The 18,084-nt window shown below is 44.2% G+C and overlaps 1 protein-coding gene across 2 annotated transcripts in view; it reads left to right on the forward strand.

Annotated features, from left to right (window-relative positions):
- FRMPD2 (FERM and PDZ domain containing 2) overlaps positions 1 to 18,084 on the forward strand; it is a 503,133-nt gene that overhangs the window by 312,180 nt on the left and 172,869 nt on the right. For both annotated transcript variants that reach the window (XM_085608774.1, XM_085608775.1), the window contains exons 32-33: positions 9,331 to 9,368; positions 15,349 to 15,407. In XM_085608774.1, the coding sequence (XP_085464900.1) occupies positions 9,331 to 9,368; positions 15,349 to 15,407 (97 nt within the window). The remainder of the gene's footprint in view (positions 1 to 9,330; positions 9,369 to 15,348; positions 15,408 to 18,084) is intronic.

Consider the following 18,084-nt stretch of genomic DNA (forward strand, 5'->3'; position numbering starts at 1 on the left):
CCCCAATAAGTTTTGGCATAATGAGCATTAATATGCTCTAGACTCCAGGGGGGCTATTCACAAATGTAAATTTACACATAAGTAAATCTACACATTAATGTACTCTTACACTTTGTAGTAATTTTTTCTTCTTTTGACTGTTCACCATTTCTGAGGGTAAAGTTACTATGCAGTGTAGACTTACATATCTCCACCCAGGGGACAAAGCCTAATTTCCAAGTGCAAAGTTGCTCCTAGTAACTTTTCACACGTAGGTGGAGATCATTTGCACAGAGACAACATCTTTCTATGGTAAAATATAGGGAATATTAAAAATCTATATTAAACATCTAAAATATACTAAACATGTGTGTATAGATAATCTTAATTTAAATTAATTTTATATATTTATTTTAAATATAACATTGAATTAATTACAATTTCAAAATATTTTTAATGCTTTTTGAATATTCCAACCTACACTAAAATGTTTCTATTTATTTACTATGCATTAAATATTTATAAATGATATGTATATAATTAAATTAAATTAATTTAATTATTTTTTATAGAAAACTAAAGTTGCATATTTTTAAATTAAGAAGGCTATCTGAATATTTTATGAATACATTATCATTATTTTTTTATATATAACATTTGTTAAAGACTAAATTAAATATATATGTTTAAAAAGTTAAACTAAATTAATTGATTTTAACATCATTTCCTTTAAGGTCCTATTTTAAGTTCCTGCATCTATTTTTTTTTATGGACGATGTTGCTGGAGGGTGTTGCAGTAGCAGTGGTTGGCCCTGTGTGGTTACTCCTGGTCTGAGCTGGAGTACATTTACTACTATTTTGAGTATTTTTGGTTGTAGTAATTATAGAAATACAGTTTGTGAATAGCACTGGTCTTACTCTTTTGTGGATGGGTGCATGCCCGTCCCTAAGAGCCTCTTTGGCCCTTGCTTAATCCCTCTGTATCCCTCATTAAACTACTCCCATTTAGTAGTAAGTATTTCCAATTTTCCAGCTACTCCCTCGTCCCTAATACATTTACTATTATTATATTACTATTATTTATAGGTGTACTTGTGGGAGATCTCTGTCAAGGGTCTCCGCACATAAATGATAGGAGAGCCATTTAGGTTAGTGATTATCATTTTGTGGTACGTGAGTAGTACTGTTGTGGTACTACTAAGCTTACTACAAATTGAAATTAGTGAATAGCCCAGTGTGTGTGCATCATCAGTGCGGAGCCTATGTGGTCGAATCTATTCATTCCCAGACTAACAATGGCTGCTTGGTTTTAGATTCTCTGTAGTTCAAGGATGTGTTTCTTGTGTATGTCTGCATAAGTGGTGCTGCAATATTTCAGGAATATATATGGTGACCTGCACACAGCAATGGTTTCACTTTTTTAAGCATGTTATTGTCAGAAAAGACCCCCTTGCTCATTATGTTGGCAAAGGATAGTGAAGACTCAAACATGAGTCTCAGATGTCTAATCAATTAATCAGCACCCTCTTAAAGACGGTTCTGTAGAAGAAATGTGTTTATTCTGGAGTCCAGAGAAGGTAGGAGACATTTAGGCCCAGATTCTCAACACTGTCACACAATGCAGCGCGGCCTCCTAAGTGGCTGCGCTGCCTTGCGTGACAGGGAAGGAGCAGGAGAGCACCATATTCACAGAGAAAGCGCTCTCTCCTCCCCTTTCCCTAGCGCCCGCACTGATTTCAGCTGCCGTGCACCAGGCACACAGCTTAGCGCCAAGGCGCTAGGGTGCGTGCCTGAGTCTAGCATAGATTTTGTATAGGAAGGAAACCCTTCTTGAATATAATACTATGCATAGACATGTCCAAAGGAATTTACTACTTTGTATGTGTGCTGCACAGTTCAGCATGCATGCAAAGTTAGAAATACACGTAGAAATTTAAACATCCTCAGTTTAACACCTGCCTTTCAGCTACATTTATTTTTGGCGCTAAACCCTGTCCACTAATGTTAGTGAATCGGGTTTAAAGTCAAAAAGCATGGGTGGTTGAATGGGAACGCCCATGTACCACCCATGTAACACCCCATTAACGCAAAGTAATGCAGAGCAGCGTTTTGTGCTCCTTTGCGTGACTGTTCAGTACAAACCAATGCCAATATTTATTTGCGTTGGTTTGTGAATCACAAAACGAGTTTAACGTCAGGTTAGCGTTGGAAAAGTAAACCTTTCAGAATCTGGAACTAAGCCAATTTCATTATGCTGTAAGCTGCCATTCAAAGACCAATAGAAATAAGTTTTTAGTTGGGCCAATGGTGCATTACTTAGAGGTGAAGATGGCAGAGGTATCTTACACCTTTTCCACCCATACCTACATACACGCACAGACGCACAGACACACACACATAAAAATGTGTCATAATATCACATTCGAAAAATTGGCCTGCAAAAATATTGCATCCTCAATATTAACTATCACTATAATGTCAATATATGTACAGAAGCATAGATTTACTGTTCTTAACTCCACATCTTCTTACCTCGATCATATAGTGGATTCAGTATTTTTACAGATTGATGTATTGACCTCAATGTTATGAACTACACCGCCACCCTCCCAAAAGACTCACACAGTACACAACAAGAAGGGGGTTGCTCTAACAGAGGGATGTGTGCCCTTGTAACTCATCAGTTAAATGCCCTCTGGCCCCTCTCCAGTTGAAATGCTTTGACGGCCCCCACTGGCCTGTGGTCATTAAAGCAGAGCCCGCTGCTTCTGTAATGACTGACTTGTGTTAATTATCCAAGGAAACATGAGTAAATCTTCAGCTGCATATGAGTCAGAGCTGCAAATCAAACTTCTCTCTTATTGAATGTCTGAGCTCCCACTCAAGGGGAGGGCAGGTGATGCTCCTCAGACCTTTGGGCTAGTTAGACTTTAACTAGCCCAGGCCTGCTTTCACAAGGAACTGGCCTCATCCTAAGTGATTCTTAATCGGTACTCACCTCGACAATGAGTATTCTGTGTGCAGTACTCACATCAACCATGAGTATTCTGTACTGAGGGCCAGGCGTGCCACCGTTTTTAGCAGCCACAAATGGAAAATCGGGCTGTTTGTGATTGCTAAAAAGGGTTGCAGCATGTACAAACCCTATTTTGCGAGTCGGTAACCTATTACCGACTCGCAAAATAGGGTTTATGATTCTCTATTTGGAAGGGCGTTGCCAAGGGTGTCCCTTCCTACTAGCGAGTCGCAGGGGGATGTACAACTGCAAATGCGGTCGCAAAACAATCTGTTTACCACCTACTTCAAGTGGGTGGTAAGAAAGTCGCAACCGGGAAGGGGTCCCTAGAGGACCCCGTCTCCTATGTGAATGTACGCAAAAACGTTTTTAAGAGCAGGCAGAGGTCCCACGGACCACTACCTGTCCTTAAAAAATTAAAAGAAAACTTTTCATTTTTTTTTTTTTAAATGCACCAAGTTTTCCTTTAAGGAAAACGGACTGCATTTGGGAAAAAAAAATTGCTTTATTTAAAACGCAAACACAGACATGGTTGCCCGCTGGTCCCAGCAGGCCACCAACCCTGTGATTGTAGCCCAGTCCCAATGGGTCGCAAATTGTTACCTCCCTTATGAATATTGATGAGGGAACTCATTTGCGACCCCATTGGGAATTGCTAAATGTGTCTTAGACACATTAGTACATTCCATTTTGCGAGTCGCAAACTAAACGCAATTTGGGACCCGCAAAACAGAATGGTCGTAATCCATGGATACGATGGCTTGTCTCATCCATGAGAATGATATACTCATTACTCCTATCAACCAGGAGTATTTCACATTAACCACGAATATCCTGTACTCATTACTTGCCTCAGCCTTGAGTAAGCTGTAATAAAAACTCAACCATGAGTATGCTGTACTCAGTACTCACGCCAACCATACGTATGCTGTACTTAATACTCATTTCAACCATGAGAATGCTGTACTCAGTAATTTCATCAGTCACGAGTAAGCTGTATTCCATAATCACCACCACCACCATGAGGATACTGCTTTCAGTACTAACCTTAATTACGAGTGTGCTGTAATCACTACTGACTTTAATCATGAGTATACTGTAGTCAATACTCACAACAAACTCGAGGATGCTGAATTGAGTACCCCCCTTGACTATGAGTGTGCACTAGTCAATCCTCACCTAAACCATGGGTATGCTGTACTCAGTATTTGTTTCGACTTTGACTGTGCTGTGCTCAATATCGACCTCAACTATGAGTCTTCTGCTCTCAAAACTCAACTCAACTGTAAGTTTGCTGTATTCAAGGGTTAATGCAGGAGTCTGTTGTACTGATTGAATAATGGAATGTATAGAGCACACAGCTATTCTGGGGATTGTCCGAGTGCTAAAGAGGGAGAGAAAACTCCTGAGGTGCACAACTAATACTCCAGACCACAGTCTCACTGAGAAAAAAAGCCAGGAGTTTGGTTTTCTATGGAAGGTAGTCTCAAGCAGAATCAAACGCAGGTCCAGTGGGAGTTCATTCTAGGCTTTAGCTGCCTGAAAGAAGAAGGCTTTACCCCCCTACGTGCATGTTTTTAAACTGGGAATTGTCAACATAGAAGCAGAGGAGGACTGCAGTCATCTAGAAGGATGACACTGTACACATCTCTTTGCCAGATAACCCAGGCTGGACAGAAACACTGCCCTGTGAACCAGGACCAAGGCTTTGAATACAATTCTGTCTTGATAGGCAGCCAGTGGAGAGCTTTCAGAGCCAATGAAATGGACGAGCACCTGAGAAGAAGCAAAAGGAGCCTAGCAGCTGCGTTTTGGACACCTGAAGGCGGTTCACCAGTGCCTCTGGAACTCCAAGATAGAGGGTGTTAGCTTAATCAGGTGTGAGGTGATCAACGCATGCACCACTACTCTCCCCACTTCCAAAGGGAGGAGAGAAGGAATCAACCAAGTCTGAGCTATGACCAGCACCAGCCGAACATAGAGAGTGAGCCTGAACCTCTCAAGTAGGGTTTACAAGGAGTTCTCCCTCAATTAAGTTTTGTAAAACAAATTGGATTGAACAATTCATTTTGCAGTACCATTTTCCAAATCAATTTGCTAAGAAGCTGGCCAGTATTGATCAGAAACACAGGACATTCCAAATCTTCAGAGTCTGACAGTAAACAGCAGATTTATTTCTCCACAAGAGTAAATCATGTATGTGGCACTAAGAAATGTAGGTCCTGCCTTCTCTGCAGAGGATCCATTCTGGTTTCTTCTGGATTTGTATGTGCACTGAGGTTGTGCTTCAAGATACAGCACGTCAAACTTTGTTCTTGAAGGGCTAGTCATTTCTGCTAGGATTGTGTGACTGAAATCAGGGTTTCAGGTACTTTGGCTGGTGTGTTGCATCGGTCCTACTCTCCTCACTGAACAATGTTTCACAAAATTACTGATCCAGAAGCATTGTTGCTCCATTCTCCTGCTCCCAGACAACTATTTGGCTCATCAATAATTGGAGGCTTCACCTTTGAAGAAGCAGTGAGCGGCAAGGTCATGAGGTTGAATCCCAACAAGGCTAGCAATCTTCATAAGGTCTACAAAAGTACAATGTGAAGGCAGGTATGGTTTTAAAAAACAAAATCTCAATATTGCCAGTTTGTAATTATTAGGACAACATTGCCATTTCAAGGGGCCTATTCAGGTTCAAGGCCACTAAAGATTTACACCACACTTTCAAGCTGCCCTGTAGGTTTGTCCTTGGAGTCTGATATGTGATATACCGCTGAGCAGCAATCTCGTTGAGAGCTCCCATTAAATTAACAAATAGCTGATGTGTGGAATTGCTTGAGTTCGTACTCCAGTCCATTTTTTGCCTACTGTTTCACTTGATATGGAAATAAGTCTTGGTTCTGTTAAATTATACACAAAATACATGTGTGTGTTTGTCCATGTAATATGATTAGCCTGGAAGTGTGCGAGCAGGAAATAGAAATCCATTCCCTGTCCGCACCCTCCTGGGCAGGGAGCACAACTTCGCTCTAAGGGTGGGTGACAATTTCCATTCCGTTCGCGGAAATTGCAAAATTTCGACATTTTCGCGTTCCGCGCGGAACGCGAAAATGTCGAAACTTTCCCGATCCGCGGCGGAACAGAAATATGCAGGGCAGGATCCATTCTGGCACGATGCTCCCGTCATTAAACCTCAACAGGAAGCACTTACAGATATAAATAAAGCAGGTGCCCGAGTTGAAGATCAAAGTCAGTAGCGCATTAATCAGCACAAAAGATTCGTGAGCACGGTGGAGGCTAGGCAGGTGTGCTTTCTCCCCATATTTACCATCAGCAATTTGCTGTAATCATTGATGGAGATCTGTGCATCCATGGGTTTCTCGAGCGCAATCCCCGTGTAGTTCCTGACACCAGGAGGTTCTGTCTCCTCATCTGCTGCTCTGGTCGGTCTCTGACCCTTTATAAACAAGAGGCATGTGAACTGCATAGAAGCCCCGCCCCACACACTGGCGGTGTGCAACGTCTTCCCGCACTTTCCCCACTATGATGGACAGCTCACTCGAGGGACCCCGGCGCCCATCGGCGCGGTGGCAAAGTTACAGACACACATGGTCGCTGGAGACAACTCTTCTGGCCCTTTACGCAGCTGTAGTGTAGGAAAAGCACTATACATTTACCCAACGAGGTAGCACTTACTGTTTAGCCAGTAGAAAGTACTCCAGTTGAGTAGAGGTATTGCACAAAACGGTGGCATCTTCTTGGATAAATATGCAGGGTAGGATTCATTCTGGCACGATGCTTCTGTCACAAAAATTAAAACCCAACAGGAAGCACTTACAGATATAACTAAAGCAGGTGCCCGAGTTGAAGGTTAAATTCAGTAACGCATTAATCAGCAAAAAATCTCCGCGATCACGCGAAAGTTCGCGTGATTGCGGAGATTTTTTGCCGTTTCGCAAATTCCGCCCACCCTTACTTTGCTCCAGCATGGCAAGAGCATTGAAGAAAGCAGCTCACGTGTGGGCTGGAGCAAAGTAAAGGAGCCGCTCCTGCCAGCACCAGTATGGTGCTGGCCAGAGAGCTGGATGGGGCCATAGAGGGCTCGGGGCTTCCCTGGCAGGACCCAGTGAGGAGACATTGTGTGAGCCAAAGGAGCCAGCAGGAGCCACATAGGCCCTGGGGTTCCCCCTGCAGCCCCTCCAATGAATACTATGTTCTTCATGACACAGGGGGAACAAGGGCACCCAGTGCTAAGAAAAAATGCCTGGGGACAATGAGCGAAGCCGCAAGGCCCACAGCCGGCACCCATGATGGGTGCTGGCTGCGGGCCGTGGGGCAAGCCCTATTGCCCCTAACATTAGGAAAATACTATGGGTGCCACTGGTGGTCACCAAGGCACTCAAATTAGACATATTAACTAAAAAATGAATCATAAATTAGCAGCAGGAGCCGATCAATTATTATTTACTGCTCCAGCAAGGAGCACCCCATAACACCTTAGGGCTTTTTTAACTATATATTTTCTTCCTGGTGGTGCCCCTAGCAAAAGTCAGGGACACACCAAACATTTATTTTAATGTTGTGGTGGGCTGCAGGAAGTGCAGCAACCCCCCAGCAACAATAAAAATAAAAAGAAAGTCTTCTGGGTCATTAAATCCATGTACCCAGATGAGCTTACTATATTTTTTAAGAGCACTCGGAGCTGGAGCTGTATGTTCTTTAGCTGGAATGTGGGGATCCTTAGTAGTTGGTTCTATGCTTCCACTTTGTGCCCTGAAATTTTTTTTAAAAAGACTCAAAGACATGATAAGGTTTTTTTAAACAGGCTTTATTGAAAATATTTCATGGCAATCACTTTTATTAAACATTGCAATGTATGAATTTATGAAATCTACATTTGAACTTAGTTATTGGTGACTTTTTGACCAGCCAATAGGTCTGCCTAAATAAAATGACACCCTCTATATAGTCAGTCATGAGCTGCAGTGTGGGATTTGGCACAGGGCCTGGCTGCATGATACAAGATTAAGTACAAGATGGTCACTGCATTAGATATATGTTGCACTTTATGGGCCGGATTCACAAAGGGCCTCGGCAATCATGGGGGACGCCACGCAGTTATGGGGTAGACTCTGCACTTCGAGCAAAATCTTGCCACTGATCATTCTCAATTCGGAGATTCCGCCACGATTGCAGAGACTCCCCCACAACTGCGGGCCTCTACCATCAGTGTTTAGGCCCTTTGTGAATCAGTCACTGAGTGAGTATTTAATGAGTTGGAAGTATGAGTTTATGGTGTATGGTGATCCATATGTTACTCAGGGCCCAATTATAATGTCGGACGTACCTGAGTCAGTCCGACATTGTTTGGGAACTGGGACCGAACAACCTCCTGTCGTCGGTCCCAACCAAGCAATTAGGATGCGAATGAACACTGTTCGGTCCCATACCTATTCTTTACAATGGGCGCATGCATTCCAACCGGAATGCATGATCTCATTGCAAAGAGCTGAGGTGCAGTTCATCCCTGCACCCGTGGCAGGCACCTTAAGTTGCCTGCTACTGGGTGCAGGGATCAACAGGGGGGCACCATCATAATCCCTCGGGCGGAAAGAGCCGACCGAGGGATTACTGGAGGCTTTCTGACTGGCAGACAGGCTCTCCGAGCCTGTCGGAGAACATTCGGAAATCCGGTTTGGATTCCATTCCGACCGACCCCATCAAAATGGGTCAGTCGGAAAGGAATCTGAACAGGACATTTTGATGTGGTGGGAACAGCTCAGACCGACAGTCGGAGCTGTTTCCGACCAAATGGAAATCGGCACCTTAATGTTAAATGGTGACAGTGTATAACAGTACATGTATTCATGCTTGTCATACTCGGACTGACTATAGGTTTGTCTTTGTGTTTATGTTCATCAGTTGAGGTTTGGTTGAATTATATTGGAGTAATGTTTATATTACATGGGATTGTTTCTAAATTGTTACGGGAACTGCACTATGATGTGGTATGTTTTACTTTTACAACAGTTGTGTGGTATATTATGGTGGTTGTTTCACATTGTGATAGTGCATGAGTGGTAGTGAGAGTAGTGGTGTCTTTATGTTATTTCTTTTAAAGTAGTTTATGACAGTGGTAGTCTGTATCAATATGAATTTTGTAATAATATTGTAGTCGGTTGATGTGTGAGGTAGGTACGTGTTTTCTCATGTACATTTTGATGCACTGTGGTAAGAGACTTGAATTTGACCTTGGCATTATAGTAATAATTGTGTGAATGCTGGGTTATTAGTACAGTTGTCCTAAATAACATCTTTTTTTGACCATGTTGTTTATGTTGCAGAGGTGGGCTCCCGGTAATGCCTGGAGGATCAGACCAAGGTAAGAATTATAGAATTTAGAACCAGAAAGGAAACATCACAACTCAACACACACCACAAAGTGTGTGTGACAGACCTCCCTCTAGACAAGTAACAACGCACTTTTTGCCTAACCTCCTCTAATTAAACTGACATTCAAGCATTTTGCTCTCACGGTGTGCAACACCACTACCACCCATGCCGTTTCCAAGGGGCGATCCAAATGATCAACATAAACTTCTACCAACTGTAGGTTGCACCAACTAATTCAAAAATCCAGAAAATCCAGAAAAAATTTAATTTATAAATGTCCATCCAGTATAAACAATGTTCAAGTTTCTTTATTCTTCTTTTTAATTTGAAACAAAGCACCGAGCAGCCAACGCGTTTCGTTCTTTTTGGACAAGAACTTCGTCAGGGCTGAAAAGACATTTAAGAACATATGTATAATACAATCTTAAAATACATTAGCGTTCAACAATACATTACATATAATATATCAAGACAGGAGATACTCTAAAAAATTATCTTACAACAATTCAAGCATTTACAATGCAATAGGCCTCACATTACAGAAAGCTTGAGCTATTGGTGTTGCATTATTATTTACAACACCAATAGCTCAAACATTTAGCAATGCAAGACCTATTAAATTGCATATTCTTGTTTTGTAAAAGCGCCCCATGCTGCGCTTTCACTTTGATGGCCGCCGTGCATCTTTCTTTAAATGAGGCTTGTTTAAAGAAAGGGGCGAGATGGGCGGCCAAACAGTCATGTGCACTTGGAGTTTGCCACCACTCCCCACACCCCAGTGACACCAGTCCTGCCCCGCCGGAACTCAGCCCCACAGCTACAAAAAATAAAATGATAATAACTGAGTTGTTATCATTTAATTTATTCCTTTTTTCACTGCTCTGAGAGCAGTGGGGCGACGCTCCTCCTCCGCCTTAGCAGTGGAGACACCCCAGTTTAGGACTCACACAAGTAGTGCAGCACAGCACAAACAGTAAGTCACAGCAAGGGGGAGAGGAGTGTGCAGTGCATGAACTTGCAAGTTGATTCACTGGACTTTGAGATGCTAGTGTTCCTCTGCAGAGAGCAGATGGCAGAGTCGAAAGGCAGGGTGAATGTGATTTGTTGACAAACACTTAACTGAGTTATTCATGGACTAGGAGAAGCATGTGAGGGGTGGGGTGTCAGCTGTATTTACTATGACACACAGGGAGAAGTACCCTTCAGCAAGCCCTTGGACACAGGAAACTACAAGGATGATTATTTTGTGTGATGAGGTCGGTGTCTCCAGGTCATTTATTAAGCTTAGATGATTGTACGCACTTGTAAGCAAAACTGATGCAAGCTAGTGTTCAGATGCTAATCAATCGTTATATCAAAAAACAGAAAACTGATTAGTCAGGAGAAAAGATCAGCAACTCAGTCATTACTGGCTGTAAAGGGTATTGTGTGAATTAAGAGGAACCCCTAAGCTTTTAGTGCTTGGAAGCTTAACAGGAGACAATGCAGGTGATAGTCTCATAAAGTGGAGCTGCGTAGCATGGAAAGAGGGAAAAGACCAACAGCCCACTCGGGAAGTCTGGAGTTGCCCATTTGGCCCACAAGCTTTTAGACTGCACCTATTGTTGCAGGCGATTTTAAGTATCTCTGAAAATCCCCAGGAGGTGAAACAGCACTAACCTTGCACCCCATGTAGCACTAGTAACAAGGGGCTCTCTTCGAACTGTCACTACTGTACCTGTCTGGCCGCAGTCAGGGAGAAAATGTTTGTCTCCCAACTGCAGCATGACTTGGACGACTCTCCCTTTCAAATGGGTTTTCACCACAAGCTTAACACAGAAGGTGCACTTAGTGGTTTTGGGACCTTACTTTACCATCTAGGGGGACAACTGCTTGTTGTAATGCTTAACCTGTCCGCAGTGGGTGACAACAGACCCCTCTGTACTTACTGGACACACTGGTAACAATGGCTCATGCAGATAAAACCACCATTCTTTGGTGTGAATCTTTCTTTTCCTGCAGAACCCAAAAAAGCTCTAATAGGCTCCAGCTTATCCCAGGTAGTCTCAACCTGCATCACCGTACCACAGGGCTCCTCTAGTGGCGGTAGAGTGGTAGGCCGGGTGGAGGGGATGCAAGGAGTGAGAGGGGGAGGGGGCCCGAGTGGGGGAGCATTGGGTTAATAATTATGATAATTTTTTTTAAACATACCTGGTGCTGCCAGCCCCCTCGCGCTCGTCTCCTTCCACTTCCTGGTCCCAACAGTCCCTGGGCCAGCATCACAAACTCCCCAGCCAATCCCCACACTCCTCTCAAGCATGAGAGCACTGTGGGGATTGCCCTGAGCAGGCTGGATCAACACTCGCTGAGGCACAGGGAGAATGTGCTGTTTCTCCAACCCGGCTGAGCAATACAGCCAGGTTGGAGAAACCTACGTTCGCATTTCAGTTTGGCCAGCCTAAACTGACATGCGCACTTAAAAGTGCACATCTACGACTCCTCCTCCTCCCTCCCATGGCCTGGCCCACCCCTCCCTGCACACACTGGCTCAGGCAGCAGCTGAAAAATAAAACAATATTAAAATATAATTTTATTTTTCAGCTGCTGGCTCTGAGAACTGGAACCACAGCACTCAGATGTAAACTACAAGACTTTGCATGTTCCTCACCAGGCTGTGTAAAGCAAGCCTGGTGGGGAAGATGCAAAGTGTGAGCAGGACAGTTTGGCCGGCCCGAGAAGGCCAGCCAAGCAGTCATGCACACTTAAGGAGTGCAAACCACTCCTTTCCCTGCTCTGTCCCCCCGCCTGCCCCGAGAGCCACTCACTTCAATAGGAAAAATAAAATGATAATAATGATACGTTATTATCATTTTATTTTTCCTATTGAAGTCAGTGGGGCGACACTCCTCCGCCTTAACGGTGTAGCCGTCACTGTGAACAACTCAACAACGGAAGTTATGTTCATCACTAAGGAGAAGCGAAATCTCCTATAACCTTCAGCTAAAAATATCTCCTGCATTCAAAGTAAAGAACCATACCTCTGACACCAATATGCCTCCCAACAGACAAGTAGGAATAGGAACCTATAGTTGTTAATATTAGCTATATAAATTTAGACCTGTTCTGCCTCTGCTCTCTCCAGCACACTCAACATGAGAGGTTGAGTCCACTGTTAACTCAAGGCATGACTATGGCAGCTGCCTCTATGAAGGTCTGTCACAGCTGCCTCTATGCAGGTCTTCCACAGCTGCCTCTATACAGGGCTGCCACTGCCATCTCCATGCAGGTCTGCCACAGCCATCTCTATCCAGGTCTGCCACAGCCAACCCGATGCAGGTCTGCCACAGCCGCTTCTATGCAAGTCTGCCACAGCCGCATCTATACAGGTCTGCCCCAGCAGCCTCCATACAGGTCTGCCACAGCTACCTTCATGCGGGTCTGCCACAGTCGCCTCTATACAGATCTGCCACAGCCACCTCCATGCAGGTCTGTCACAGCCACCTCTATACAGGGCTGCCACAGCCACCTCTATACAGGTCTGCCACAGCCGCCTCCATGCAGGTCTGCCACAGTTGCCTCTATAAAGGTCTGCCACAGCCACCTCAATACAGGTCTGCCACAGCTGCCTCCATGCAGGTCTGCCACAGCCGCTTCTAAACAGATCTGCCACAGCCATCTCAATACAGGTCTGTCACAGCTGCCTCTATACAGGTCTGCCACAACCACCTCAATACAGGTCTGCCACAGCTGCCTCTATACAGATCTACCAGCCTCTCAGATTGCCTGCATCCAGAGAGCCGAGTGTGCTGAGTTTATCTCAATGAGGTGGTAACTGAGTAGAATCATTTCACGTCAGCCAGAAGAGCAGTCCATTGGGTACCAGTGTAGGACAGAATTTGTTTTAAGGTTGTCTTCTGGAGGTTGAAGTACGTTACCAACAGCTTACTTTGAGCCAGTGGTTGCCAATGGAAGTCAACGGCACTCATTTTTGGGTACCAGCACTCATTTTTCTTCATCAGAATTTTACAGAGAGCAAGAAAGGAATAAATATACAAACGGGAAAGAAAAAGACGGAAAACCCATCAGAAAGGGAGAAAGCATGAACCTGCAAACAGTGAGAAAAAGGGGCAGGGGATGTGTGGTAGTGGATTGAAAAGGTCTGAGGTGAATTCGAGATAACGCAGTCTTGGATTTCCACACAGCGCCATTTATTAGCACTGGCCGCGGGCTTCTGAGTAGAGCTTTAGGCATCAGAACTCATTCTTTCACAAATTAAGCACTGCTAACTCCAATGCAATGATTATTTTATAGATGATATTTAGGACACAATATTTATGTTAAACGGTATTCTGAAAACGATTTACTTGACATTCTATACCGGACAACAGATTGCTGGCCATTCCTCACTGAAGCTAAAATTCGAGAGTAGTGAGCTAGCTCACTCCAGGGACCAGCCAACAATTCCTCCACAGATGCGCTAAGACATTGGCTTAGCCACACTATCTTTAAAAAGACACTCAACCCTTCTTATTGCAAGGTAACCCTTTAAGGCCTGGACCAAGAGAACTCCTAGGGTAGTACGTGTTATAAATGCTTCGCGTTATTCATTGCCAGCCACTCATAGTGTACAGACTTGGAAACGCTGCAGTGCTTGACTAATAGGGGCTGAACTTCTAATGCCTGTGGGGTAAAACACTTCCATGTGTGGTAGGAAGCTACTGTCGAAGAGCTGAGTCAGTTTGGCCGTTGAAGGCAGTTGGGAGGATCTGGGGAACCAAAAGCAGCCCTGGTAAAAATGCTCGAACAAGCCCCACTCCCTTCATCTCCTTGCACAAACTCTCTCTTTCCATCCATCCATTCTCTCTCTCTCTCGCTCTACTTTTTTTCTCTCCGATCACTTTCTCTGTGCCTTCCTCCTCGCTTCCTCTCTTTTGAAGCCTCCCCCAGCCCTGCTACAATTAACCTCTGGAGCTGTGTAAAGTGGCATAGGCTGCAGCCGCGGCCCTGGGCTTTTTAAACTGGCTTCCAAGGTCCAGCCAACCAGGGAAATGCCTGGTGGCAAAAATGCCTGTCAGGCCCTGTTTCTTCCAGATACTGATTATATGGGCCTGGACTGATTCTCTCCTGCTTCTTCGGATGCAACATGATGATGCCACGGTGGCCAGTTTGGTACCTTACCTTGAGTCAAGCAGGGCCTTGCTGAGTAGGGGCTACATAGGCTCATGCAATGCAACAGCGCCCACCGCAGGATATGCAAGTCTTGTTTGGTAGTACAAAGTATTCAAGACTCGGAAACGCTACCACCCTCCCGCTGTGTGGTAACCGTGGCCTTCAGTCAGCAGGCAGTCGGAGAACCACTTATGACCTCTATTAGGTGCATTGACAAGGGCCCTCCTTCCTGATTCTCCTGTTCCCACTTATGTACCTCTTCTGTCCCCCTCGGGACTTTAACGCCGTGTTAGGTCGGTATAAAGCGCTACACAGGCAACCAATGCAACGCAGCGCTAAGCAGGGCAGTCCCCGACCTCTCAGGCCAGGCCGCTCGCGGGCTGCAGCCGATAGAAGCTGTTAAGTGACGGGATTAATAATTAGTAGAGAAGGCCCCCACTGGCGTATCACTGAACATTTCTGAGAGTTATCTGTGCTCTGACTGATGCTTCTGACCCCGAGTTGCTGGGAGACTACCATCTGGGGGGTATATAGAGTGTGTGTGGGCGAGGGAGGGGGCAGAGGGCTGCGCCCGGTCCACTGCCCTGTCAGCAGCGCAGAAACGGCAAAGACGCAGCCAGCAAACCCCAACACCTCATACACGGAGAAGGTGCGGGTTTACGTTGAATATCTTTCAAATACATGTCTCTGCCAGGTCAGTGAGCACACGCCGGGCTGCTGACGTCAGCAGAGAGCCGCCAGGCTTCGAGGCGTTAACACCTGCCTAGTCAGGCCTGGATAGTTATGCGAGAGCTCAGGACTGTACCATTCATGTCTTTCAGAAGGAACGACGTCCGAAGAGCAGACTGCGGAGCCGAACATGCCTTCCACGCAGCCCGAGGTAAATCATATATGTTTTATGCTTCTGTATATTTATTTGCTCACCGAGTATATGAAACAGAAATGCTTTACAGATGCTGCATAAAATAGCATACCATAATTATGGCTCTCAGTTTTCCGTTTTTACTGATGTTTACAGATACATACAAAGTGAAAACAATGTGTTTTCTGTCTGTATTTATTTTTAAATGCAGACTAATACAGACAATTTTGCTACTTTTGGGGTGACTTAATATGCTGTCCAACATGAATTGCAGGCCAACATCTGAGCCACGAGCGGTAAAAATTGGGAAGAGATGTCCTTAAATACAGGCATAGCTTAACATATGTGTATATAATGCGAATATTTACCTGTGGGTGTAGTGTTTTGTTATTTTTGGCTTCCTAATTTGCCAAAACGAGACAGGCATCAAAGTATAAGTGCAAGTTTGTCAGTTAAATATAGGTGGAAATGTACCATTTTACGACTCCATTTACTCTCACAACACAAAATAAATAAGGATAAATACCAATAGCATGGGTTCAAAATAAGTATGGATAAATACAGACGGAACGGGAGCCCTAGCCATAATTTAGGGTCTATAGAGAAGGGCTGTAAAGGAGAATCCTCCAGTAAACTATAGAACTCCCACCTACATCTCACGCAGCCTGGTCGACAAACGTAGAGGTTCGCAGACGTGCTGTAGTAACTCTCCCAAAGATGGCAGAGGTTCCACCACACATTAACAGTGGCACATTGGCCACCATGTTCAGCAAAGTTATCTCAAGGACTGCCGTGGGAAGGGTGGCAGACTTCCAGGAAAATAATTAAGAGTGATACTTTGGTGGGCAATTGTCAGTGACCATTTTAGATGGTAAAAGTTCCACCAACAGCGAGGGGGAGTTTCTGACAAAAGACCTCCCCCCACAAAGTCAGTGGCGTAATGCAAAATATGCCCCTCTTACACCACAGAATGTGTTGAGGGGTCCAGTGGATAAGGAAATGTCCCTGTGTCACAGGTATTCATAGACCTGAGTCAGAATGTGGGCCCCCTGTAGGGTGGTGTCCTCCTTGCACCTCCGGGACTGCAGGGGCTTTAATTCGCCCCTATATGAAGTTTCTCCTCCCATGGTAGAGGCAGACACATCTGTCACCTATAAGACACACTCAAAAGACAGATGATTTTTCATTGTCACTGTGATGTCAGTTCTAAATTAGGCATTTAAGTCCAGATAATGGTCAGGGCACCGCCATGTGCTCATGACATCACTATAGGGCTGTTGTTATTACAGGGTGACTATATGAAAGAAAGTTTTGTTTGAGGGCAGTTTTAAAGGAATAGATAGGAGCATGGGTATAAAAGTCACGTTGGTCACATGACTGGTAGGGGTGGGCCTGGGTTCATAAGTATTCAAAAGTGTGTGAGGCATGGATGGTTTGAACACACTTGTGGGTGGAACTGTGGTGCATAGTGAGAGAGTGCCTACCCCAGAGAGCCTTATTTTCCAGAGTAAAACAACCTAAAATAAAAGCTATATGAAGTCAAAGATTTAACTACCTACAAACATAAATCAAATTTCTATTGTTTTTCTTATACATGCAGAAAGTTAAATAATGTTATTAACCAAATGTATATCCCAACAGCCAAAAGTATTTAGGCAAATCATGTACAATAAAATACCAGTCATCCCAAGGTTATCCAAGAGAGCCTATATATTTTTATTGAGATAAAAGGGCCACCTGTAGGACCTCTGATTTTCCATATACCTACTAAAACTAATTTACAGGGATTGCACAGTGCTGGTTCTGTGGTTCGTGTTGCATTTTGAGGGCCCCATGTGGCATTGACACAGCTGAGTATGTTCTTGGTGGAACACAGGTAGCACTGACATGGTTGTCTTTGGTATAGTCAGGTAGGATTGATGGATTTGGTGGTGTTATTGATGTGTTATGTGTCAGTTTCAGACTATTAATCATGTCTTCAGTAGGATTTCAGATGAGTTGAAGTTGTTTGTGGTGCCATTGGTGCTACCACACTTGAGTGGGTGGTTCCCTGTTGGGACAGAGTGGTGTTACATAATTTAGTGGGGACCATATTTGGTTAGTACGTTTGGTGATATCTGTTTGTTCAGGATAGGCTGGCACAGCTGATGTACTTGGTGGAGTTAGTGACGTCTGTATAGTTAATGGTGTAGATGGTGGGTTCAACTTGGGGAAGATATAGTCGTTTTTGCTTGTGCCCAGGTATGGTGTATGTGGTTATTGAGTCTTTGCTGGAAAAGATGCTTATGTCCTTAGTAAGACCAACACAGGGCTGAAAGGGTTGCTGCTGTTCACGATGTGCCTAGGCAGAGTGGATTAGGTTAGTCTTGTTGATAATGCTCTGGTGGCGTTGATATATGTGAGTGTTCCTTTGCGCTACCTAGTTTGGTAGGCAAAGAAGTCAATAGTATAGATAAGGCTCAATTAGAGTAAGCACTGTTAGTGAGATCTTCAATGAAAACAATAATTTATTAGTATTTTTATGTGCTGCATTTGTGTGGCCCACTATGAGAAATGCAACTGGTGTTCCCCAAGTAGAAGCCAGTTAAATTTAGCTCTGTTATTGGTAGTCTCCTTGCGGTAGCCAAAGTCAGATTGACATGTTGTATTTATGAATGCAGTTTTAGAATGGGCCCCACCATGAATGGTACACCAA

The sequence above is a fragment of the Triturus cristatus genome, chromosome 1_2 (genome assembly GCF_964204655.1).
Source record: "Triturus cristatus chromosome 1_2, aTriCri1.1, whole genome shotgun sequence".
NCBI classification, from domain to species: domain Eukaryota; kingdom Metazoa; phylum Chordata; class Amphibia; order Caudata; family Salamandridae; genus Triturus; species Triturus cristatus.